The 24883-nt window shown below is 59.2% G+C and overlaps 1 protein-coding gene across 3 annotated transcripts; it reads left to right on the top strand.

Moving 5' to 3' along the window:
* Positions 1-102: 102 nt before the first annotated feature.
* CSNK1E (casein kinase 1 epsilon) lies at positions 103-23895 on the top strand. 3 transcript variants are annotated; one of them, XM_075553560.1, is made up of 11 exons: positions 106-350; positions 3311-3396; positions 14168-14278; positions 14415-14563; positions 15209-15437; positions 16414-16584; positions 17165-17313; positions 20641-20833; positions 21060-21199; positions 21908-21972; positions 22692-23895. In XM_075553560.1, the coding sequence occupies exons 2-10, from the start codon at positions 3321-3323 to the stop codon at positions 21938-21940; spliced, it is 1251 nt and encodes a 416-aa protein (XP_075409675.1). In that variant the 5' UTR covers positions 106-350; positions 3311-3320; the 3' UTR covers positions 21941-21972; positions 22692-23895. The 3 variants fall into 3 exon arrangements, with proteins under 3 accessions (XP_075409677.1, XP_075409675.1, XP_075409676.1); XM_075553561.1 differs by lacking the exon at positions 106-350 and adding an exon at positions 559-690; XM_075553562.1 differs by lacking the exons at positions 20641-20833; positions 21060-21199; positions 21908-21972; positions 22692-23895 and adding exons at positions 17905-18008; positions 18108-18496 and having other exon boundaries at positions 103-350.
* The last annotated feature ends 988 nt before the right edge of the window (positions 23896-24883 follow it).

Below are 24883 nucleotides of genomic sequence, written 5' to 3'. Positions count from 1 at the left end.
TTTAAGCGCGGCGGGGCGGCGGCGGCGGGCGGGGGATGACATCAGCGGGCGGGCCCGGGGCTCAATGGGAGCGGGTGGGCGCGCGCCGGCGGGAGCGCGCGGCCGGCGGCGGGGGCGGCGGACGGAGGGCCGGCGGAGGGAGGCGGCGGCGCCCGGAGCAGAGCGGAGCGGAGCCCAGCCGGCCGGCCGAGCGGAGCGGAGCGCGGCGGCGGCGGCGTTGGCGGCGGCTGGGCCGGAGAGGCTGGCGCGCCGGGCGGCTCCGCGAATCCTCCGGCATCCGCCCCGGCGGGCCGCCCCCGCCCGCGGCAGCCCCCTGAGCAGCGGCCCGACACCGGCGCCTTCCCGGCGGGGTAGGTATTGGGGGCCCGCGGGCCCGCGGAGGGGCTCAAACCCGGGGGAAACGGGGCTCCCCCCGCCTCTTTGTTTTTGCTCGGAGAGAAGAGGAGGGCGGGCGGACACGCGCGTTCGCACTTAAGGGGGGGGCGCCGCCCGCCCGCTCGGCCGACGAGGACAAAGGCGCGGCTGGGGACGAGGAGGAGGACGAGGAGGAGGAGGGGAACTCTTATTTTGCTGGCTGGCCCGGGAAGATCCCCCCCTGGAGTCCGGTCCGCCTCCCCTTCGTTCAGCCAGACCCTTCCAGGGCCAGTCTGCCGGGGTGGCCAATGCGGGCTGCAATTTGGAGACACCAAGGTGGGGGCGCCGGGATCAGGGTGCTGGTTGTACAAGACACTGTTGATTTCGCCTTCCCGTCCTAACCCCCGGGCCCGGGTGTGCTCCAACGGACAGTCGGCTGGAGCCCCCACCTCCCTTCTCTCGTGGCCCCGATGCCCCAAACCTGAGGGTCACCCAAGCCACTTGCCACTTCCGTTTGTTGGATGGGGTTGTTTCGGGGCGCGAGACAGGGCGTGCGAGTCACCCAGGCCTCCGAATCTCTTTTCCTTTGTGGAGAGAAAGAAAGAGCTGGGAATATTCCATGGCCCAGAGGCGCTCATTTCTGTCTGTGCGCCCGGGTGTCTTACAAGTCTCCCAGGAACCCCAAACTGTGTTTTCCCTGGAGGTGTCCCCAGAGGAAGGATACCTAAGCCCCTCTCATCATCCCAAACTCCAAGTGGGTGAGCCCCCTCCTCAACTTTCCCTTAGTTTCCTCCCAAATTTTTGGTTTGGCCTAGCTTCTCTGGGTGAGACCCCGATTTGGTGGGGTGGTTGGAGGGGCGGAGTGTCAGAAGGGGCAAGTTGCTTCTGGTTCGTGCTGATTGTTGGGGCTCCTTTGGCCTTGGGGGGCTGGGCAGACTCTAATTTTTATCTTAATAGTCCAGTGACACCAAAGGTAATTCCGACAGGAAGCAAGCAGCAGTGAAAATACACACAAAAAACTGCCCAGGTGCCGGCCTCCAGTTGGTCTAATTTTGTACATTAATTCAATCAATCTTCATGCTTGCCTTTATTTCCACTACTTCCCCCCAGAGCTTCCTCCCAGTGGGAGAAGCCACCAAAGAACTGGAAAGGCCCCCAGACCCCTCTCATCCGGGAATCAGGCCTTTCTTTTTGCAGGGAGCTTTTGGGGGACAGTGGCCCCAGGAGTTTATGGTCCCTGACCCCCTCTAGCCAGGAAATAGACCTTGGTGGGTCTGAGTGGCTAGCCTAGAGCAGTGGTGGTCCTCACCTCTTTTCCCTGCTGACAGGGGTGAGGAGAGGGGCCAGGGGCCCTGTGTCGGGTATTTATGTAAGACACCCCGCCAAGGGCATGGGGATTTATATAACCCGGCATGGATCTTTATGTTCACTTCCTAACCTGCGGCTTTCCGGGGGACCGTGTGTGGTCTCTGAATTGGCGTCTGAAGCCCACTGCCCTGTGTACACAACCGGGCCCTCACTTTCCTTTCTTCCCTCGGAGTGTACGCACTCGGGCAGCAGGCCGTGTGTGTGCCCAGCCGTGGCTTCTGGGCAGGGACCGGCCAGGCGCGCGTGGGCAAAGGCCCTTGAAGGAGAGCCGGCTCTTGGCTGGGGCGGGTGGAAGCTGCTTCTTCCTCTTGGCTGGTGGTGCAGGGCTGCGGTGCTCCTTGTAAGCCAGGGCCTGGACCCCAGTTGTGGGCCCCTGGACTCAGGTCTGAGCTCCTGCCCCCTTCTCAGATTGGCCTGGCTTGGCTGGGAAAGGGGCAGGTGCTGCATGCCAGGCACAGCTGCCCTTCCACCTAGGAGGCCGGCAGGTGGGGCTGCTGGAGCCCAGACTGGGTCGATGGTGGTGCTTTGCCCCCGCCTGGCTGCTGGGGGGTGTGGGCTGGTAACCTGACCTCGCTGTACTTCCAGCACCCTAAGTGCAAAAGGAGTCCCTTCTTTGATAGGCTACTCCACCAGCCTCTTGGTAAACACTCCTGGGGTGGGGGGGCTAGGGCCCCCCTCCCCCACCCCCTCCTTGTTTTTGAGTCTGCTGCTCTCCCAGCAGTAGAACCAGCCAGACCTCCACTCCCATCCCCTGCTGGCTCTCCTTAGCCTGAGGCCATGCAAGAGGGGCCTTTGGGGTTTGGGGTACCCTGGTAGATCCCCACAAGGAGGGAAGCCGCTCCACTTGGCACCGTGTCCCAGCCCTCTCCCCTCTCTGCTGGACTTAATGGAAGCCAGCCAACTCCTGAGCAGCCCACTGTGAGGTAGGGGAGAGAGGAGCTAACGTGGCTGTGCTCGGTGACACTTTCCCACCTGTCCCCTGGGTGGGAGACATGAGCCCTCTCCCCTACAGGAGACAGCTGGCTTGGGCTGAGGGGGTGCTTGGGAAGACCAGGCCAGACGGTGGAGGTCTTGGTGAGAGGCTTGGGGTGGGGTGAGTGGGGCAGGTAACCGGGCTGTGGGGGTCTGGTGATTCTGGGGAGGCTCTCTGGGACCCTTCCCTTCAGCTTGCCCATTCCTCCTGCCCCAGAGGTTGGTGCTTGTTTGTGGTTGCCATGGCAACACCTGGTCAGCTCATATACACACACACCCCTCCCTCAAATCATCATTCCCTTTTGTCATCAATTTACTTGCAGTCTCTTGGCCCTTTGGGGTTGACTTCTCCTTTGAGAGGCTTCTCTTTGGGGGGCTGGAGTTCCCTAGGTGATCACTCGCCCCCCACACACCCCAACCCCAGGAGATGCTTGGCTGTTTCCTCTTGGGCCTTGTCCCCAATTCCACTCTGATGTCACCCTGGAGTCCTGATAGCTATTGTCCGCATGCTCAGCAAGGCCACACACAGTGGGAGTGAGGGGACAGGATCCCTGGCCCTGTACTTGGCTTTCCCAGCACCCGCATCTTTGACCCCAGTGTCTGATTCCCTCCACAGCCAGTGAACCATGGAGCTCCGTGTGGGGAACAAGTACCGCCTGGGACGGAAGATTGGGAGCGGCTCCTTCGGTGACATCTACCTGGGTAAGTGCTCCTGGTGCCTGCAGGCCCTGGGGACAGCAAGGAGGGAGGATCCCAGGTCCCATGATCTTTTTTTAAAAAATACATCATTGTATGGAGGACTCTTCCAACTCTTATCACAATCCATACACCCATTGTATCAAGCACATTTGTACATAGGTTGCCATCATCACTTCCAAAACATTTTCTCTCTGAGCCCTTGGTATCAGCTCCCCTTTTCCCACCTCCCTCCTTTTATCTTTGATCTCAGGGACTTGGCCCTCCTCAGTGCTGGTGGCATGTTTGGGGCAGCTTGTCCCCAGGGCCATCTGCCAATTGGTGGGCGAGCTGCAGGCTGGGGTGTGGCCAGCCGAGGGCTGCTCTCATGGGCTGGGCAGTCAGGGGACTCCCATCTGCTGTGGGCCCTGCTGGGGAGGAGGGTATTTTTAGCTCTATTCTCCAGCTGCAGGTCTCCAGCGGGGCGTGGGAAAGCCCTGCTCAGTTAGCATCCTCATCCCTTCCTCCAGGAGAAGGGAGAAGGGCTACACAGCTGCCTTTCAGCCCGGCCCCTCCCTGGGGTCTGGCCCCCTGGAATTTAGCCTGCCCAGGCTTTGGAATGGCACAAGCTTCTCAGGAACCTCATGGGCGGCTTGCTCACCCCTTTGGGGGCACCCCATCCCCGCCCCCCATCTTGCCAGATGGGATGTGCCTTCCTGTTGAAATTCCAAGTCCTTTCTGATGTCAGTTTTTTAACATTTCACTGATGTCTCGGCCCCTCTCTCCGACCCCAGGAGAAGTGAGGTTTGTGTCTTGGGGCTCCACTCTCCTGGCCGGGAACCTGCCCAGCCTCCCCAGCAGTGGTGGTTCCTGGTGGCTCAGAGACTAGCCGAAGGTTAGTGGGAAGGAAGACAGATCCCTGCCCTGCAGACCCCCGGGAGCTGCTGGGCTCTGCCCACGTGGTGGCTCGATGGGTGAAGGCTTGGTGTTGTCAGGGCAAGTTGGCAAACCTGGGCTTTATCTTCAGTTCTGTCATTGTACCCTTGGGGGCAGTCAAGAGGCCCGTCTCTCAGTCTCCCTCCGTGGAAGATGAAAATAAGTCAATTCTGTCCTGGGCAGAGAAGCCAATGTGTCAGGGTGCGCTGGTCATGGGCTCTGTCATTGGGCCATTTCTCTCACCCAGGGCTCAGGGGCCTTGCTCACAAGAATGAGAAGCCTGTTTGTGAGCGACCCTGTGCTGCCCCAACCCACTCCCCACCTCCTGTCCCAGTCCCCACCTCCTGTCCCCCATCCCCTCCACCAATCAGAGGGGGAAGGAATGGGATAAGCATGCTCTGAGCACTTACTTGGGGTCTCCTCACCCCAGAAGTGGTGCTGCGTTAGCCTGGAAACTAAGGGCCAGCAAGGTCAAGTTTGTGGCCCAAGGTTACACTGCCCAAACCTCAAAAAGCCAGTGTAGACCTCACAGCCCAAAATGATGGGGCGGGGACAGAGATGGCTGACAGACCTCTCGGGGGTCTGAGCTGGCTCTGTGTGGCCATCCTGTGCCTCAGCGTCCCCATCTGGAGAGTTGGTGTGATGACAGGGCTTGGCTGTCCACAAGTAGGCGTGCAGTCTCTTGCTGAGAACTTCAGTCGGTCACCCTCTGCGTTGAGCACCCCCGGAGACTGAGACCACAGTGGGGCCGTAGTTGGTCCTAGGCCCCCTCGCCCAGTCCCTGGCGCCCATGAAGGCTTCTACGTGAAGGGCTGCAGCTGGCATGGGACCTGCCATGCAGAGGTGTTGGAGTGGGCCACCCCCCAGAGAGAGGGCATGGAATGGGGCAGGTCCCTGCTCTAGCTCTTGTAACCCAGGAGGCGCTACCTCCTCTCCCTGTCTGCAGGTCTGTCTGTGTGTGTCTCGAGCGCTTGGGTGGAAGTTTACAGAGCAAATTGGTTCCTCCCATCAGCAGTTGACCCCAACCTCGTTTTGTCTCCTCCGTACTGGCACGCTTCCTGCTGTGCATCATTCTTTCCCGCTCCTTCCTGCCTTCCCAACTTGGTTCTGGGGCAAGTGCTGCCCAGAGGTCTTGGTTGGTGGTTTTAAGGATCATGGGATGGTCCTTGGCCCATCTAGTTCTGGGGTCCCCCCAGTTTCTAGCAGACTCATAAATCTGGTGAATTGTGTTCCACATGTCTCCCGTTCTGTCCAGGACCTTCCAGGGGGTCAGGATCAGAGTGTGGTAGCGGGCACCGTCTGGTGCTTCTGCTCTGGGGCTGTGGGTGTGCATGTTCCCTTGGGCATTTGGTCTCACTGTGGCTTCAAGTCTTTGGCCTCTGTCCCTCGTCTGCCCTGTGGATGGAGGGAGAGTACTAGTTGTCTCTTAGAGGCCCACTTGCTAACTTCGAAGCCCGCACCGCCCCACCCCAGTCACAGCTCGCTGCAGTCAGAAGTAAAATGCTGTCTTTGTGAACTTCTCCCTGACTTCCTCTAGCCCAGAGGCTCCTTCCTTCAGGGTGTCAGGTGATAGCTAAGATGTTTTCATCACTCTGACCTCTGTTTGCCCCACTGTATGCCTGGGTGTATTTACAGCACACAGGCAGGTATGTGGGAGGGATCTTGGCTAGAGGGTGTGTGTGTGGGGGTGGTCCTATCTCCTCGTTACCTTGTCCGGTGTTCATTGTGGCCCCGTTGGCTGGGCCCTGTCCCGTGCCACCCCTCCTTTCCTGACATTTTGGGAAATGGGCCCTGTGGCTATCACCCGTTGTCTTTTGGTCTATTCCCACCCATAGCCACTCTTTACCCTCTCACTGCCTGCTTCTAACTTGTGTCCACCTCAGAGCACAGGGCACAGCTGCCCCCTCTGGGGTTTCTGAGGCTATAAATCTTGATGGGATACAAAGCCTCCTCTTTCTCTTGAGGAGGAGCAGCCGGGAAGTTTGGGTCATGCAGCTGAAACAGTCCAACGAGTAACCCCCGCACCTCCAGGGCGCTTACTGATGAAGACCTGCCTTGTTTTTGAGAAGTGGTGGCACAGTGCTTACTTATTGTGCTGCTAATGGCAAGGTTAACCGTTTGAAAACACAGGCCAGAGAAAGATGAGGTTTTCTACGGCTGTAACCCCCAGGGGCAGACTATACGGTCATATTGGGTCGGCATGAGTTAGAATGGATTCGGTGGCAGGGAGTCGTGTTTTGGGTCCATCTGAGACCCTTGGGCTCAGCACTGGAGCTTGGACAGCTGGCGGAAGGCCAGGACTTGGGGCAAGTGTGTGGCACAGATGCACACCTCTTCTAAGACAGTGTCCAGTCTTGGCTCCTCCTCCCATGGAAGGGAAGGGTGAGCTCCAGGGAGGGATGGGTGGCCCAAAGTTACTCAGTGTCCCTGGCTCCTATGCTAGGACCTCCCTGTTGATTCTCTTTGTCTGCTGTTGTTTCTGATCAGCGCCATCGAGTCGATTTTTGACTTAGCAGCCCCAAGTGAGGTCTCAGGCCTGGGGATTTGGTTGACCGTGGTTTGGGTGCTGGGCCGCCTCGCCCTCGCTGCAGGCCCTCGAGCGAGCAGCGTGGCCTCTTCTGACGTGGCCTCCTCATCTGAAAGAAGGGGTGGCGAGGCCTGTCGTGTTGTGAGATGTCTGCCCCATGGCCGCCTGGTCTTGCAGCCCCACTCCTGTCCATTCCAAGAAGGCTCGGGCAGAGAGTGCCCTGGTGTGGGGACAGTGTGATTGTCAGGCCTGGAGGAGGTCCCAGGACTGCCCCCTCCCCAGCTGGCCGGTCATGCTGACTCCCTTTGTTCAGAGCTCTGGGTACGTTCTTGTTGCTGGTCTTTGGGCCAAGGCCCGGCTCCAGATGGCCTCTGCGGCTGGGGCTGGGCGTAGCCTCCAAGGATTGGACTCCCACAGGGTGGTGCCGGGTGGGGGGGGGGGTCAGGGCCAGTCTCAGTAAGGGCCTCCCCCACACCTCTAGAGTTCCTGGTCCTCAGTGCCAGAGCGGGGGTACAGTGCTCCCCAAGTGCAGGGGTGAGTGGGGCTGGGCCTCTTGTGACCTACTCCATCCATTTCACCCCTCCTGTTGAGGTCATTCTGGCTCCAAGTGCCATGGAAGACAGCGCAGCTCTGCCCACGGGCTTCCTGCGGCTGCCGTCTCCACGGGAGCAGCCAGCCAGCCCTGCGATTGCCGGCCCAGCACTTAACCCGCTGGGCCACCAGGGACCGGTCCTCCCGTGAACGGGAGCGGAAGTTGCTCCTGCGCTTGTGCAGGTGCTGCGGTTGAGGCTGCTGTCAGGCCCCGTGCGAAGCTGGTCCCGGGCACTAGCCAAAGCCACCTGTGTGAATGATGTCTGAAGCCCAGGAGCTCTGGGTGCTTTTGTCAGTGGCACCCTGCCGCAGCCCTCAGACACGCCTCCCTAGGAAGCCGAGACAGCCCCCCACCCATGGCCAGGGGTGAGCCCTTTCCTTGAGAACGGTTCAGCGAATCAGAATGATCTTTTGTTGCCCACCCAGCCCAGGGCTGGCCCAGGACCCCGTTTGTGGCTGCTGGTTGAATGACTGTGAAACGGGAAGGGGAAAGGGCAGGGGCTCCACTCCCTGCACCAGCCGTGTGACCCCCACCCCCAACAGGTTAGCTAGTCACTGTGAACCTCAGCTCTGTGGTGAGGCTGTTTCAGTGAGGCCAGCGGGAAGGCTGGCAGCTTCCTGGTGGAACTCTGCATCAGGGGCTTCGGCTGCTGGAAAGAGGGGCTCCTTGGGGGACACGGCAGAAGGCTCACTGCACACCACACACGCGTGGGCACAAGACTTGTCCTAGCAGTCTGTTTGACTGTCCCTGGGGAGTTGTGTGACATCGGGTCATTTGACCTTTGGCGTCTCAGTTTCCACATGTCCACTTGTAGGACAGAGTGAAGTTTGGAGAGATGAAGGCTCCTAACCTCTGCCGCTGCCCAGGGCAGGGTGACCTGCCCAGTGCCAGTTGACTCACCAGGGCCCAAGTCCCTTGCCCTGGGCCCTCACCCTGTGCAGGGCCACCTACAGCTCCTACCTGTGTCTCAGCTGCAAGCTCCCTTGGGCCCCCTCCCCCTTAGGCTCCCATCAGCGGGTTTCAGTGGGCTCTCCTGCAAGGGACATTGGACCAGGGGTGCTGGGGGGGATGAACCCTGGACCTCTAAAGATGAGGCTATGTGTATTCCATAAAAATGGACAGTCTGGGGAACCCACATGTGCCTCGAAACAGCCTAATGAGCTGGCGGTGTCCCAGGAGGTGGGGCTTGTTGGTAACTGTTAGCATACTTGCACCCCCCCTCCCCAGGTCCCTCAGAATAAAGGCCTGGCTGTTGGGCATGGAGCGGGGGCCAGCAGCCATTGAAAACCCTAGGAGTACATGTCTATACCGACACATTCACCAGCCAGTCCCCTTGAGGACATCTGTTACTCATCCTGTCACCGGGCTGTGAAGTGACCGCTGCTAGGTCCCTCGGAATGCCAGTGGCAGTCAGGGTCCAACCTCCAGCAGCTCGGCTCTGGAGCCCACACTTCCCCCCTTAACCACTGTGCTCTCCTGCCCCCTGTGCCAGCAGGGGATGGGGCTCGGCGGCCAGCCCTGTCACGTGGCAGAGCTCCTGCCTCACGTGACGGCCACCCTGTCCCAGGGAGGCTTGTGCTACAGCTCTAGGGCGAGCCGAGCACCAGACAGTTTGTCTGTAGGGCACACTCTCCCACCATCCTTATAGGGATGCAGTGGTCTTTTGTTCTCGAGAGTTGATGCAGGTCAAAGAGAAAAGGGGGACACACAGAGCACACACACACAGCGAAGAAACAGTCACTGAAGACCACGTCCTGTCTGACTCCGCTCTCTGCATGTGCAGACAGAGCGCCAATGAGCGGTCGCCTAGGGCCGGGACAGCTGGACAGGGAGAAGGACGCGACATGACCGTCAATGGCCCCAGGTGTCTGGAGGAGGATGCACATGTTCTAAAATTGCTGCTGGTGAGGTTGTCCAACCTTGTGAGTTCACTGAAAAGAACACGCCCCGAGAGGTTGAACTGAGTGCTTTACAGGGGCGACTGGGATCCGCCCTGGGTTGTCAAGCTGCAGAAAGCCCCGTCCCCGTCCCCAGCCTCGCACGGCTTCCCGCGGCCGTGTGCAAACACAGGTGCACGTGATTTCCCGATTCTTCTGACCGCAGGGAGGCGGCCCGCCGCGTCCTGTTGGACACTTGATGTTTCCCTTCCTGGACCTTGGGGCTCTTTCTTTGCCCTTTGTAGGAGCTTCCTCATTCTCGGTTGGGGTGTTCTGTCTTCTGGCCTCTGTTGACTGAGCCAGTCCCTGGATTGTGGTCTGGGGCCCAGCGCTCAGAGGAGCAGGTCACAAGGTCAGCAATTTGAAAAGCCAGCTGCTCTTCGGGAGAGAGGGGAGAGGAGGCTTTCTGTCTGGGAGACCCGAGCGGGCAGTTCTGCCCTGTTCTGAAGGGTCGCTGTGAGTTGGCATCCACTCTGTGGTGGCAGTGGGCTTGGGATGATGGTCGCACACTGTAGCCTGGTCCGGTCTTGCCCTGCCTGGGTCACAAATGCAGGTACTTCCATCAGACTCGCCCAATGACCTCTGGCTGGCACAGTGCCCCTTTCCACCTCCTTCTCCCACCCCACCGGACCCCACTCCTGGGTTTGGTGCCTGCCCCCCCTTCCCCCCCAGCAGTGGCCACAGTACACCTGTCATGCTGGCAGTTTCTCTTTTAAGAACTCAGAAGTGATTGGGGTTAGGACCCACCCTGCACTGGCCAGACCTTATCAGCATAAGGAGAGAAACCCAGGTCTCTGGTGTATCTGCAACCCTCTCTCTTGTTTTCAGTCCCTTCCCTCCAAGCTCCCTGTGAATATCAAAGCTGCCTTCTTTGGGTGTGAAAACCAATTTATCTTGATTTTTTTTCCTTTTATCACATTGGGTCTCACACAGTATTTGTCTTTTTGACACGTGGGCTAACTTTGTGGAGTATCATACCTTCCAGATCCGCCCGTGTCGTGAGGTGTTGACTGTTATGTCATGGTTCTTCTAGGGGTACAGGGCGCTCCCAGGTCTGTGGGGACCAGAGGTTATTTGGCGTAATGTCAATCTCCACTCCCTGCGCTAGGAGATTGAGCGGCTTCATATAAGTGACCAAAGGGCACGCGGGGTTTCTGTGTATCTTGGGATGGACAGCAGCCTTTTTAAGGGATGAATGACCATTTTTCATTCTGTGGCGGGTCTCGTAAGCCCTTTGCCCACTGAATCTTGGTTTTTGTTTTTTCCTATTTTACATGAAAGCAGTGGTTCTCCACATTCCTCATGCCATGACCCTTTCATACAGTTCCTCATGTGGTGGTGACTGCCTCCCCCCAACGATACAATTGTTTTCGTTGCTACTTCATCACTGTCATTTTGCTACTGTGATGAATCCGGCAACCCCTGTGAAAGGGTCACCCAACCCCCAGGTTGAGAACCGCTGCTAAAGGGTCCCTGGTGGCCTAGTGGTCGTGCTTCGGCTGCAGTCCCAAAGGTCGCTCCTCAGAGAAAGACCGGGCTTTTTTAGTACATCATCCCAGCCTCGGAAACTCACAAGGGCAGTTCTGTCCATCCTATACGGTTGCTGTGAGTCAGCTTTGACTTCCTGGCAGTGGTTTGGTTTGGTGGCACAGAGAGTTGGGCTACTAACCAAAGGTCATCAGTTCAAACCCACCAGCCGCTCCCAGGCGAAAGATCAGACAGACTACACCCATAAAGATTTACAGGGCCTGTTCGACTTCGTCCTGCAGGGTCAGCGAGAATGGTCCTTCGCCCAGTGACAGCGATGCTGCTGCGGCTGTGTCAGTGGTCCGAACTGCAGGGCTGTCTCTTCGACTCTTGTTTCTGGAGTCACTGCCGTGTGGGAGCGTCACTGTGAGAAGGGACCCTGGTTCCGGGTGTGAGTCAGGGATGGAGAGTCTCAGAGCCCCAGGGTCTCGCTGGTTCTGTTTTCCAGTCGCTGTGGAGGAGGTCTGGAGGGAGCAGGCAGGGGCTTTCAACTCCCATCAAGAGTTAGTCTTGGGGGAGGGAGGGAAACAGAGGAGCTGATACCAAAGGTTCAAGTAGAAAGTAAATGTTTAGAAAAGGATGATGGCAACATACGTACAAACATGCTCGATACAATTTATGTGTGGATTGTTACAAGAGCTATAAGAGCCTCTAATAAAATTATCTTTAAAAAAAAAGTTAATCTCGGAAATCCACAAGGGGCAGTTCTACTCTGCCCCCCAGGGAATCGATTGGATGGCAGAGCTGAGTGAGTACCAAAGAATAGACACAAGACAGGGCCTGCCTTTTTAAAAGGAAACAAAACAAAAACATTTTATTGAGGGCTCTTACAGCTCTTGTAACAATCTATCCATCCATTGTATCAAGCACATTTGCACATTATTTTCTAGACATTTGTTTTCTATTGAGCCCTGGGTGTCAGCTCCTCTCCCCTCCCCACCCCTTTCCTCCCCACCGCCTGCTTTTAAGGCATCCCTGCCCCTCCCTCTGTTTACTTTGAAGAAGCAGGGCGTGCTTGTCACATAGAAGGCCCCCAGGGGTCCCTCCCTTGCCCCACCCCTGCCTCTCTCACCCACGGGTAGCTATGATCTGACTTTTGGACGTATTCCTTGGCTTTACACCCAAAATCCCATTGCCACCCAATGTGTTTCACCTGGGAGCAACCCTGTAAAAACAAAGTAAAGCTCACGACCGCCCAGTGGATGCTGACTCACGGCGACCTACAGGACAGGGCAAAATGACCCCAGAGCTTTCGAGACTGTAATGGTTGCTGTGAGTAAGTCCCATCTTTCTCCCCAGGACAGACTCACACTGCCCCACGGGGCTTATTGGGCTTGTATAGAAGCAGAGGGCCTCGTGTTTTCCCACAGAGTAGCTGTTGGGTTTGAATCACCACCCTTTCCATTAGCACCCCATTGCGTGACTGCATCGCCTTCGACAAGGTCCCCCATCCATTTGGGGTGTTTGGGTTGTTGGGCTGTCGGGCCCAGTGCACATGCACTTCCGAGGGACTGTACCTGGCTGGGCGAGGTCAAGGCTGGGCCTGCGAGTGTTCGAAGTCACAAGCTAAGCATCACGCTGGTTTTCAGAGTGGTTCTGCCAGCGCTGCATTCCTCAGCACCGCTGTTACACATACCTCCCGTGGGAGGCTTTCACCCTCTGTGGGCTCCAGAGAAGGGTCTTTGTCTCCTTTCAGGATCTGTGGGCCCCCGACGTCCCTGGGAATCTCCCTGTACCCTCCTCTTCCCCGGGTCTAGGAAGTTCTGAACGCAGGGACCCGGGGTCCAAAGGACATGCTTCACCCCGGCTCTTCTTTCTGGGTCACTCTCTGATCACTGTGTCCTCCTGTTTCCCTCTTGTAAGATGGAAAGGTGACAGGGTTCACCCTCAGGGAAGTTCCTCTTGCGTGAATCAGGGCAGTAACCTGCCCGAGTAAGGGGGTGCCGTCCCACCTGGCCCCTGACCCCTTGCCCACTGATGAGCAGGTCACAGCAGATCCCATCTTGGAGGGTGATGGCATCATCACACAGCTGCCAGACGGCCAAGAACCATGGACAAGCCAAGTGGCCTTCTATTGGGGTGGGGGATGGGATGCGATTCAGGCTTTCCTTGCTCTTTGGTTAGACACACAGAAGGCTTTGCTGGCTTGCGACTTTCCCAGAGCGTGGTGTGAGGGACAGCGCCATGTCTCTTTCCCCCAGATGGTACCCAGTTGTTCCAGCAACATTTATAGTTTAGTCCCATCTTCCCCCGGCTTGAGGTGCCGGCTGCATCCTGAATGCTTCCTGAGTTATAACTCTTCCTGGATTCCCTATTCTGCCTGTGAGTGCCCTCAGACCAAGCCAAACCAAATCTACTGCTGTCTGCTCAGTTCTGACTCCCAGTGACCCTGTCGGACCGAGTAGCACCGTGTGCAGGGGATCCGAGATGTAAATCTCTGCAGGTTGCAGGCGTGCCTCGTTTTTCTCCTGGAGAGCTGCTGGTGGGCTCAAACCACCAGCCTTTGGGGCGGCAGCTGAGCGTTTGCCCCTCTGCACCACCAAGGCTCCCTCCTTAGCCCTGCCCTACTGCAATCACTGAAGCTAGAGTGACTTCTGGTCCTAAGGAGGAGACTCCCTGTCACTCAGACCAGTTCTTGCTGGGGAAACTGAGGCAAGGGAGCAGGTGCTGTTGGGACCTGGACCCCTCTTGTGATTTTCTGAGTGCTGGGCTGGGCTTTGCAGGATGGCGTTTCTTTATACAGAGTCCCCAGGGCTGCAGGTGAGAAACCGGAGTGCGGGAGGGAAGAAGCGGAGATGCTCCAGACCTCTCTTCCTTAGACGGGGAGGCCTGTCTCTCTGTTCTCGAGTCTGTAAAGTGGGGGTGAAGGCCTTTGCTGTCCTCTGGGCTGGCGGTGGACCCACTGGTTGTTGGGGCACCATGTTGACTCCAGCCCCAAGTAGTCCCACAAGCCCCAGAGTAGGACTGCGTGCCCTATTTGTCAATGGCTGGTAGGCCACCAGCCCTTTCTTCCGGGTGCCTCTGGGTGGACCGGAACCAGCAACCTTTAGGCCATCCACCAAGCCTCCTGTTAACCTTGGGGTCCACAGATGTCGGGCCTTGTCCTGCAGCACAGGGTTGGCCCCGAGGACGCAACACCCCATCTCCACCAGTCTGCTTGCCCCAGCCTCGCTCCGCCCCTCCTCCCAGCTCTAGGCCGGGCAGCTTCAGTTTTGTCCCTTAACCGGGCTGCTGGCTAAGGGTGACATCCTGGTCCCTCTTGGCTTCCCCCGCGAACAGGCGCCAACATTGCATCCGGGGAAGAGGTGGCCATCAAGCTGGAGTGTGTGAAGACGAAGCACCCCCAGCTGCACATCGAGAGCAAGTTCTACAAGATGATGCAGGGCGGAGGTGAGGGGGCAGCGGGGGCCGTGTGTGTGTGTGTGTGCCTGCCTGCCTGCCTGTCGATTGGTCGGTCTCAAGGGCAGCAGGAGGGTGGGCGGGCTGGGGTGGGCAGCCCCTGATGGAACCCCTGCCCTGCCCCCAGTGGGGATCCCGTCCATCAAGTGGTGTGGTGCCGAGGGTGACTACAACGTCATGGTGATGGAGCTGCTGGGGCCCAGCCTGGAGGACCTGTTCAACTTCTGCTCCCGCAAGTTCAGCCTCAAGACGGTGCTGCTGCTGGCCGACCAGATGGTGAGCCCCCACCCGCCACCCCCCACCCGGTGACCTCCAGGCCGCTTGGCCTTCACTGTCCCTGCCCTCCCGCCTGCCTCCCAGCTCCCAGCTCCCAGCTCCCAGCAACCCAAAGAAGGGTGTGATGTCCACCTGAGTTCATTGTCCTTTGGTGGCCAGGAGACAAGTCTTGTCCTTGGTTCTACCACCAGTAGACTCAACTGAGCCTGGGTTGAGTCACCCCCGCCCTCCCCCCAGAGCTCCCCCCAACTCTGGCTCGCTGTATCTCAGGGGCGGGCAGAGATCCTGCAGCAACCCCCAGCTTCCTTGCCCAGCTGTGTGTCTGGCGCTGGCCAGCATCAGCCTTCCGACCTTCATCTCTGCTCATCCTCCCTCCATCTGAGTCTCACACGCGCGCCTACACATTCCTGTGAAGACTTGGCCAACTCCTCCCTCAGGACCCATCTCGGATGTCACTTCCTCCAGGAAGCCCCTTCCTGTGACATTTCCATACCTAGTCCAGAGACAGATTTTCTCCTCCCAGCCCAGAGCGAGGACCTCGTGTGGGTTTTCTAAGACGGGGCCCGCCTCCCCCCCAGCCCAGCCTAGCCCACCCCTTTGGGGCCCCCTGTCTCCCGCTCGCTGAGTGACTTTGCCATCCCGCAGATCAGCCGCATCGAATACATCCACTCCAAGAACTTCATCCACCGGGACGTCAAGCCGGACAACTTCCTCATGGGGCTGGGCAAGAAGGGCAACCTGGTCTACATCATCGACTTCGGCCTGGCCAAGAAGTACCGGGACGCCCGCACCCACCAGCACATCCCCTACCGGGAAAACAAGAATCTGACGGGCACGGCCCGCTACGCCTCCATCAACACCCACTTGGGCATCGGTGCGTGCCAGGCGACTGTTTCTGGCAATGCCCCAAGGGGTCCTTACTCTGAGAGCCCCCTGCCCCAGCCGAGACCTGTGTCCATGGGTCAGCCCCAGGGGCCTGGCTGCTGCCTTGCAGCAGCCTTGGGAGGGATCTGGGCATGCCCTTGGCACAGGCATGAGGTCAGGCGGCTTCGGCGGGGGGGGGGGGGGGTCACCCAGGGGGCTTAAGGTGATGCTGCTCTGACCCCAGGCCGGCCAGTTGAGGAAGGCCCTGGCTGCAGAGTTGCTGAGTGGGGTAGAGACCTGGTCTGGTTGACTAGAGAGATCTGGAGCCTGAAGCCCCTTCTCTGCTGAAGCCAGGGCTGCTGTGTGATAAGGGGGCCTGGCGAGGGTGTGCCCCCCGCAAGTTAGTCCAGGTAGACTAGAGAAACAAATCTACAGAAACTCATGTGTAGAAGAGAGAGTTTTATAGACAGTGTACATTAAGAAAGCATCCCAGCCCTGTCCAGTCCAAGCCCACAAGTCCAATATTAGCCCATATGGCCAACACCAATCCACAAAGTCCTCTATCTCACAAAACACACGCAATGACGCCGAATGCAGGATGATCACAGACCAGTGGGTAGAAAGTCTTTGAATCCAGTGGTGGTGTAAGCATCTCAGCGCTGGCAGGGGTCTCCACACGACTGCTCCAGCACCCAGGGCTGCATCGGGGTAGGTCCATGTGGCTTCTCAGGGATGCCTCGCAGGAAGTGAGCCTTGCCAGCTGAGGCAGAAGACTAGCCAAGGCAGCGCACCCTGGTCCTACCACCAGAGAACAAATGACCAGACAGGCGAGGCTCACCGAGCCATGATCTCTCCGCCCTTCAGTTAAGCCCACAAGTGCTCATTGGCCAGGTTGGCACAATAAACCTTAGCTATCACAGCCCCCTCCTCCGGGAAGGGCATCAGGGCATCTGTCCGGGCCTCACCCTGCTCTTCCCCCTCTACAGAGCAGAGCCGCCGGGATGACCTGGAGAGTCTGGGCTACGTGCTCATGTACTTCAACCTGGGCTCCCTGCCCTGGCAGGGCCTCAAGGCCGCCACCAAGCGGCAGAAGTACGAACGTATCAGTGAGAAAAAGATGTCTACGCCCATCGAGGCCCTGTGCAAAGGTTACCCCTGTGAGTCTCCGTGAGGGGCAGGGTCTGCCCCAGCCAAGAGGAGGGTCCCACAACATCTTGGGCAGGTCCAGCAAGCAGGCTCCGATACTACCCCGTTGGGCTGTGGAGCTGAGTCTCCTCCAACCCACTCCGCCTGGTCTTCCAGGGCCTCCCGCCAGCTCCTCATCTCCCTCCCGCCACGCTCTCTGGGTCTTTGAGAATGTGCTTCTTCTGTCCTGGTTCTTGAGAGGAGTCCCGTTGGGCTTCTTCATCGCACAGCCATCCACCTGCAACGTCCCCAAGGCCCCAGAAGGTTCCACAGATCAGGGGGAGAGTCATGAGCGTGGCTTCTTCAGAGCCAGCTTATGGGAAGAGGCCGGTGACTCTGTCCACTAGTCCCCCGGGCGGGCTGTCATCACACCTCCGGCAGCTCTGCCCGCAGGCTGCTAAGGGCTCTGTCACCTTGGGTCCCCTAATTCTAGCCCGCCTTCATCTGGCCCCGCCCCCCATCGGATGGAAAGTGTGGGCAGGGTAGGACAAGACCGGCTGCTGGGGTGCCTGGGAGCGTGACCTCGCCATGACCTCTCTGTCTCCCCGCCAGCTGAGTTCTCGACATACCTCAACTTCTGCCGCTCCCTGCGCTTCGACGACAAGCCCGACTACTCATACTTGCGCCAGCTCTTCCGGAACCTCTTCCACCGGCAGGGCTTCTCCTATGACTACGTCTTCGACTGGAACATGCTCAAATTCGTGAGTCCCCCAGAGGCCAAGGCGGGCAGGGGGGGCTGGACGGGGCAGACCCTGACTCAGAAGGTCAGAGTGACCCGGTGGCGGGCAGGGCTCCCGAGCAGCGGCAGCTATGAGCTCGACGGTGCAAGCGACCTCGCGGGGGTCCCGACGCCCCCCGGGCACCCCTACTACTCCTCGCTCATCGGTGCTGGCCGTGGGTGCCGCCCACCTTGCAGCAGAGTGATCCTCTCCTGGCTGGGCATCAGGTCCCTCCTAGGTACTCTTGGCAGGGGGTGGGTGACCATGGCAAGCCTCCCTGCTGCCCTGATCGTCACCAATGCCCTTCTGCTCATCCTGCTGTGCGCCTCGCAGGCTGCCCCCCTCGCCGGGCACCCCCCGGCTAGCTTGGACCCTTCCATGCTGGTGTCTTTCGTCCTGGTCATGGGACCTTGGGTCCTGCTCGGCAGCCATTCGCTCTCCCTCTTTTAAGGGTCCTGGTGGTCAGGGTGTATGGGGGGCATGGATTGGGGGTGGCGTTACTGGCCAGCTGTGCCTGACTTTGGAGGCTGTGACATCGTCCGTATGTCTTGTTTCAAATCTCTTCTGGAAAAGGGGGCTTCCCCGAGCCGGGCTCAGCCCCGTGACAGTGAAGCCATTGCACCACCCTCCCCCTGCCCCCATCCCTGCGCTGGGCCCACGAACCCACCCGAATACTGGTAAGGACCCCCCTCCAAAGCCTAACCTTTCCATGACTTAGCCCTTGGCTGGGTGAGCCCAGGTGGCTGAGACCTGTGTGCCGTCTCTGTCCCTTCCAGGTGCCCGGCGCCCCTGGGCACCCAGGCCCCCCCAGATAGGCTCATGGAGGAGGTGGAGGAGCTGGAGGAGCTGCCCCCCCAAAACTATTGGCCTGTAGTCTGGACCCCAAGACCCAGTATGGATGTCACCAAGTGCCAGCTGCCAAGGTGTCCCATGGGGTGGGTTTGGTGACTGGGCACCCAAAAGGCGGCGTGCTGTGGAGTGGGCATGGTTGGCGAAGAAGGCCGGAGGGCGATGAAGTGTCCTGAGGGCCTGGACAGCTGGAGGAGGGGTGACAGCCATCACCCTGGAGGGTCCTGATGGTCACAGGCATTGGGAGAAGGCTCCCCAGCTAGGCCTGGCTGGCAGCCCCTGTACTGCACCGGAACCCATTAAAGTCGCTGCTCTACTCTGGTGTGACCTTCCTTGCCCGGCGCTGCCATTGGCCGAGGACGCTCAGAACCAAGGCTGGCTCTCCAAGACACTCACTAACTGGGAGGGACCTGACACTCACACTGCAGGGGCCCCACAGCCCAAGGACCTCAGAGGAGGCCTCTGTTGCCCCGCTGCTGGGGGCAGGGTGGGGGGTGGAAGTGAGGCCAAGGGCCCGGGCACAACAGTTCCTCGCCATAGACTCCCATGGGTGCAGAGTTTTAGCTGTCCGGTATGACAGCCACTGGCTACTAGAAGCTACTGGAATGAGTGAACACGAATGGCCTGGGAAGTAAAGCTCCTTGGTCACATTCGCCGCCATGGCTCAAGTCCTCAGATTCCCCAAGTGATCCTCAGCTCCAGGAGACGGGCCCTCATGTGATCATGCAGAACATTCTAGAACACAGCTCAGAAGGACCCCTGGACAGAACCCCACATGGGACTGTGCGCCAACAAGACCGGTTCTTTCAAGCTGGGCCAGGTGACCTGACCACCTTTCTGGGTGGGGACAGACCCTTAAGTCAGAAGCTGGGCCAATCCGCCAGCAGCCTTCTTCTCCACTGGACCAAATCGTGAGCGTCTTGACTTCAGGAGCCCCTGGGAGAAGCTTCCACGCCCTCACCCTGTGGCCAGGCACTGTCACGGGAGGGACTCCGCTCCCCAGAAGTACCTTTCCTCGGACAGGTCTCTTTGGGGGACCTAGAGCTGCAGACCCTCCCTGGAAAGGACCCTGTTGGAGAGCTGCCATCCTGGAGCAGCACCCCAGGGTGCATGGTTTCTCTGGAGTGGGAGCCTGGAGCCACTGTTTGCAGATCCCCCAGGGCTGCCGGGAAGAAGTGAGACCAGCCAAGGAAGGAGCCACTGGGGGAAGGGGGAGCACACAGTGTGACTGTGCTGCCCTTTTGTATTTGTTGGCAAATAAAGACCCAGAAGACGCTGTGGTGTGTGTTTCTTGAGGTGCTGCTGGGGGTGTGTGGGGAGGGGGCAAGCAGCAAACTGCCGAAGCCTTCCCCTCCACTGCTGGTCCCAGTGTGTGCCACCTCTGAGCGAGTCACTGCGCCCTCGATTCCCCAGCTGAGAAATGGGAGCTTGCTCACGTCAGCCTGTGACTGTGAGTGGTGTGGGTGGGTCGCAGGGTGCACTGGCAGTCCCGGGGCCTGCCTGGACAAGGGGCTGGGTGGATGGACCAGGATGAGGGGCATGGCCTGCCCAGGAGTATCCCCCACCCCAGGGCAGGTCTCTGAACAGAGCCAGCCAGGGGTGCAGAGTGGGTCCTGGGACACAGGTCTGAGATCAGATTTCAGCTCTGCCCTTAAGCTGTGCCCTGTGTGACCTCGGGCAGGTCACCAGTCCTCTCTGGGCACCACCTTCTGGCTCACATTCAGGGATCAGGCTGATCCCAGAGTTACTGAGAGGAGGGGGCGGCGGCGCTCCAGGGGCAGCGAGCGGCCGACCACTCAGCCTGCAGCTCTCTCCTCCACAGATGCAGCCCCCTGCCCTTCCCCGTGGATGGCCCCAGGACCAACTAGGTAACCCACCAGGTGCCCTCCTGCACCTCTTCTCTCTGGGCCTCTGGAGGGCAGCCCCAGGGCTCGGGGCGCCCGCTCTTTCTCTTCCATGGCGGCCTTTAGCCCTATTTCTGCTCCGGCTCCCTGAGCTCCCACCTGCCAGTCTGTGCGTCTCAGAGTGGGAAGGACAGCCCTGGGCTGGGGGCAGGGCCGCAGGAGACCTGGATCAAGCTGGACCCTGTCTCCAGTGAACTTTCTAACTGGGGACGTGTCCTCTCTTCTCCCAACCTAGTTGGACCCTCGGCCGGTGGCCCTCTGAACACGTGCCTTGCTGGGTTTGAGAGCCTCAAGGGGCCAGGGGCCCCATCCTGCTCAGTGTCCTGGGTCCTCCTAGGGCCCTCAGCCGCGCTGCCTTCTCGGGAGGTGGTGTGGTGTGGCTTTCTCTAAGCTGTGTGTGTGATCCTGGTCATTTCCAGGCCTCGTGGGGCTTGTTTTCCTGGTCTGGGGGGGTTTGGTGGCTAGAGTCTCTGAGATGCTGCCCTGCCCAGAGGACTGTGGCTCCCCAGCACCCTGGCCTCAGAATTGAAGCTGTATCTTCTCTCTGGTTCCCCAGGGTGCAGCGCGGAACCCCGAGGACATGGACCGGGAGCGGCGAGAACAGGAGCGCGAGGAGAGGATGGGGCAGCTGCGGGGGTCCGCCACCCGGGCCTTGCCCCCTGGCCCCCCCACAGGGGCTACTGCCAACCGGCTCCGCAGTGCCGCCGAACCCGTGAGCTCCACCCCAGCCTCCCGCATCCAGCAAGCTGGTGAGAGCAGGGGTGGTGGATGGGGCCTTCTGGCTGGGGCTAGGGCTGAAATTGAGGGTTGAGACCCGGGGCTGGAGCTGCGGCTGCAGCTGCGGCTGAGGCTGCTGCGTGCCAGGATGGAGATTGAGGGTTGAGGCTGGGGTTGGGGCTGAGATTGAAGACTGGGGCTGGGGCTGAGGCTGTGTGCTGGGGCTGGGACTGAGGCGGGCCTCCCGTTGTCCTGCAGGCAATACTTCTCCCAGAGCGATCTCGCGGGTCGACAGAGAGAGGAAGGTGAGTATGAGGCTGCACAGGGGTGCTCCTGCCAACGTCTCGTCCTCCGACCTCACTGGGCGGCAAGAGGTCTCCCGGATTTCAGCTTCACAGGTGAGTGCCTGCATCCCAGACTCGGCCCATCCTCCCCCAATCCCAAGTCCCATCCAGGTTCGCTTTGTCCTTCCTGGCCTCTGATTTGGTAGTAGCCTCTGGTCAGCCCTTTCTGCTGGGCAAGCCCTTGGTGGTGTGTAACCCCCTGGGGTCTAATCACTAAGCGAGGGAGTACATGGGATCCCAGGCCATCCTGGATGGATGCCAGGGGGCTTGAAAGAGATACTTACTGCACCCATTGGCAGGAAGTCCCTGGCAGCATGGATAAAGAGTGCTGCAGGATTTAGTTCTGGTGTTACCCACCCCACTTGGTGGCCATGTTTAGTGTAGGAAAGTTGGGGGGGGGTTCACGTGGTCCAGAGCAGGTGTGCTGACAGGCACAGAGGGCCATCTGCCCTTGTTCCCCCCTCCCACTCCACAGGATGGAGGAGGAGCCCCAACAGGCTGGCGGAGAGCTGGGAGTCTGGGCGTCCGGAAGTGGAGCCCAGGGCTGATGGCTTGCATGTGCCAGCAGTGGTCATGGCCATCTCTGGGCCCTGTTCTCCTGACCTTCAGGGTGGAGGTCCTCTGGGTCCAAGAGATCCCCCAACCTGTCCGCTGGCTCAGGGGCTTGGTGGGGGCCCCACAGTGAGGCGAGATCAGCCAAACCATCTCACCGTCAGCCACTTAACCTGCTATTCCCCCCTCCCGCATGTCCCCTCCCCGAAGACAAGCGTGCCATTTGACCACCTGGGGAAGTGAGGAGAGGCCACCACCGCACAGTGTTTGCTTAGGTGAGTGGGTATTAACAGAAGGCTCGGCCCAGCAGGAAGCCTTGTGGGACGGGTGGGTGGGATTGGGCAGCCCCCGGGCCTCAGGGGAGCTAGAGACCTCGGATCCTGCCACTGAGGCGTCAGCCCCGGCTTGGCCCTCCCAGGGCCATTTCTCTTGGAAATCTGCCCTCCCTAACCCACCACCCTAACGTAATCTGAGAAATTGCTCTTTGAAGAGGCAGGACCAGAGGCCCCTGCTTGGCCTCCAGGGCCCTGCCGAGTCTGACAGCTCCCAGTCTGGGGCTTTCAAGCAGGTCCCTCACTGTCAACACTCAGGACAGGGCCCGAGCTTGACCGGAGGCCTGGCTTGTCTGAAGCTCAGCCTGGACTCCCTGGCAGGCTGAGGTTACATATCAGGGCCTTGGCTCACACCAGGACACCGTGGGGGTGGTTTGCCGTGTGGAAATACTTTCCCCCGGCAGAGCTGGGACACCACCCAGGCTCCCGTGAGCAGTGCGCAGGCCCCAGGCAGGGCGGGCGGGGGTGGGAGGAGTCACTTCTCCCTGAGAGGACAGCAGGGACAGGGAGTCCATGTCCTCACACTGGCCATGGGGTGGGCCTTGAGCCAGGCTCGGGGGCCCAGAAGGACAAGCGGCGGGAGCTGCAGGGGGGTTGGGACGGGGGTGGTGGCCGGATGCCATCTGGCCCCTGATCTCACTCCTTTTTTGCCTTTTTCCTAGTGTCTTCACTGTATTTTCGTTTTAAAAACAAACAAAAATGATGGGGGGAAAATAACACAAGAACAAAAAGAAACCACCCAGCACAAAACCCGCGATGGATTTTCCTTTGATTATTTTCATTTTTGCCAACGGCACAGAGATGGGGTGCCCTCCCCACAGAGGACTCTCCCCTGCGTTCCCCACCACCCCAACCTTCAGGCTGCCAAACGCTCCCTCGATACCAGGCCCCACCCCACCCCGGCCTGGCCTGGCCTTCACTGGGGCCTCAGCTGGATGGGAAGCTCTTGGTGTTGAAGATGCAGCTGCTTGCTCCGGGCCTTCGGGAGGGGCCTGCGGACCAGGCCCCAGGGAAGAGGGGGTCTGGGTGGGTAGTAGAGGGCAGCGGGCTTCATCCCACCGGACGTCGGTGAGCCCGGAGCCCCAGGACACAGCACAGCCCGCCCCCCTCCAAGATGACGGTGGCCGACTCCCCATGTTGAGTTTTTCCCAGGGCCCCCTCCCCTGAGCCTTTGGGGCCCTCCCACACCTCCCCAGGAAGACCTTCCGAAGCCCGTGGAGAGGCGGGAGCAGCCGGGCGTCCTGGTGCGTGTGTGTCTGTCTATGACCTGTGTTCCCCTGGACAGCAGGGGCTCCAGCCTCACCTGCCAGACAGCGTTTCTGTCCCCCCCCTCCCGACAAGGACATGGGGTAGGCAGTGACCTCCAGGTCCCTCAAGGAGAAGACTCAGGGTGCTCGCTGCCCCCATACTGTCATAGTCTGTGACAGCCCCTCACCCACTTTTCGTCTGTGGAGACCACTTCCAGAAGCTTCCAGCTCTTGGGTTAACAATTCACTCCTAGGTCTTGACGGTCGCCTGGCCCCTCCCCGGCTGGCCTCTCTGGGGAGGAGCCGTGGAGGGTCAGGCCCGGTGTGGGGTCTGGCCGTCCTTCCTCTGCTCCAGTCTCTGTTTTTATTTTTGTTTGTTTTCTTCCTGTCTGTTTCCTAATTTATTTACCTCTGTTTCCCCTTGCTTTCTTCTCTCTCACCTTTTTTTTTTAATTAAAGAGCAAAGCTTTTTATTACTTTGTAATTTAAAAAAACTGAAAAAAAATTACTGAAGAACTTTTGGGGGAATTTTGTACTTTTTTCCTGTGTAAATATTGGGCTTTTTTGAGCTTTATTGTGGTTGTTCATTTGAAGTAATAAAGTAGAAAAGGATATGTCATGTGGGCAGCCCTTTGTCCGCCTCTGTGCTTAGGCCTCTGCAGGGCCACCTGGTCCCTGAGATGGCGGTGGTTGGAACCGATGTCCCTAGCCCGTCTGCCTACTACCATCCAGGTCCCACAGGTCAGAGTAGAACTGCCCCTTGGGGTATTTGGAACCCTAGTTCTTCACAGCCTCTGTTTTCAGCCTTAGAGCAGTCGGGTTTGAACTGCCAACCCTGCGTTTCGCAGTCCACACCCGCTCTACCACCACGGTGCTTGGCGGTATGTCCCGAGGTAGTTCTAAAACCAATACTTGGTACTCAAAAGTATTCAAGTGGCTCGTGGGGGTGGGGGTGGGGATGTCTCATGCTGGGTGAGACCTTGGATCTCTGCCCAGTCAGCCCCTCGTGAAGCTGGTAACCCAGGGCCACACCAGAAGCAACGTCTTCAATGTTCTGCAAGTGACGGTACCTTTGTATGGGCCCGAGCTCCCGGAGGCCTGGCCCCCATGCACCAAGCCATCAAAAACATCAGGCCTTTGTGGTTCCCATGGCTCCCACTGCTGACCTTCGGAAGTAGATCACCAGGCCTGCCTTCCTAGTCTGACTGCACCTGGACGCTCTCTCTGTCCAAACCTCTGTGTGGAAAAGCACACAAGCCCCCGCCGACTGACAGTGGTGACTGCCCAGGAAATGCTCTAGCTGGACACGGAACCTCACCGTGGACAGAAGACGCAGATTCCACCGCTCAACCACCACTGCCTTCAGAAACATCCTGCCACGAGGATTTAGTCGCAGACTACAAAGAGGCTGGCCCTATTAATAGTCCTGCTTTTCAATGAGGAGAAATTACTTGCCCAAGATCACACAGAGCTAGGGTTTGAACTAGGGCCAGACCCAGAACGGCTCCATCTGCCGTCTAGTCCCGTCTGAGCCAAGGGTCACCCTGGGGATGTGTCCAGCCTGGAGACCCTCGCCTCCACTTGTAAGAGGATGTTACCAGTCTGCC

This window comes from Tenrec ecaudatus, chromosome 6 (assembly GCF_050624435.1).
Source record: "Tenrec ecaudatus isolate mTenEca1 chromosome 6, mTenEca1.hap1, whole genome shotgun sequence".
NCBI lineage: Eukaryota > Metazoa > Chordata > Mammalia > Afrosoricida > Tenrecidae > Tenrec > Tenrec ecaudatus.
This window is presented reverse-complemented; position numbering and strand designations above follow the sequence as displayed.

Bases quoted from the DNA above. Each gene is read 5' to 3' on its own strand.
- CSNK1E (XM_075553560.1), top strand. From the start codon at position 3,321: ATGGAGCTCCGTGTGGGGAACAAGTACCGCCTGGGACGGAAGATTGGG. The intron at 17,314-20,640 runs GTGAGTCCCCCA...CTGGTTCCCCAG, and splicing joins ACTGGAACATGCTCAAATTC to GGTGCAGCGCGGAACCCCGA. The intron at 20,834-21,059 runs GTGAGAGCAGGG...GTTGTCCTGCAG, and splicing joins CTCCCGCATCCAGCAAGCTG to GCAATACTTCTCCCAGAGCG.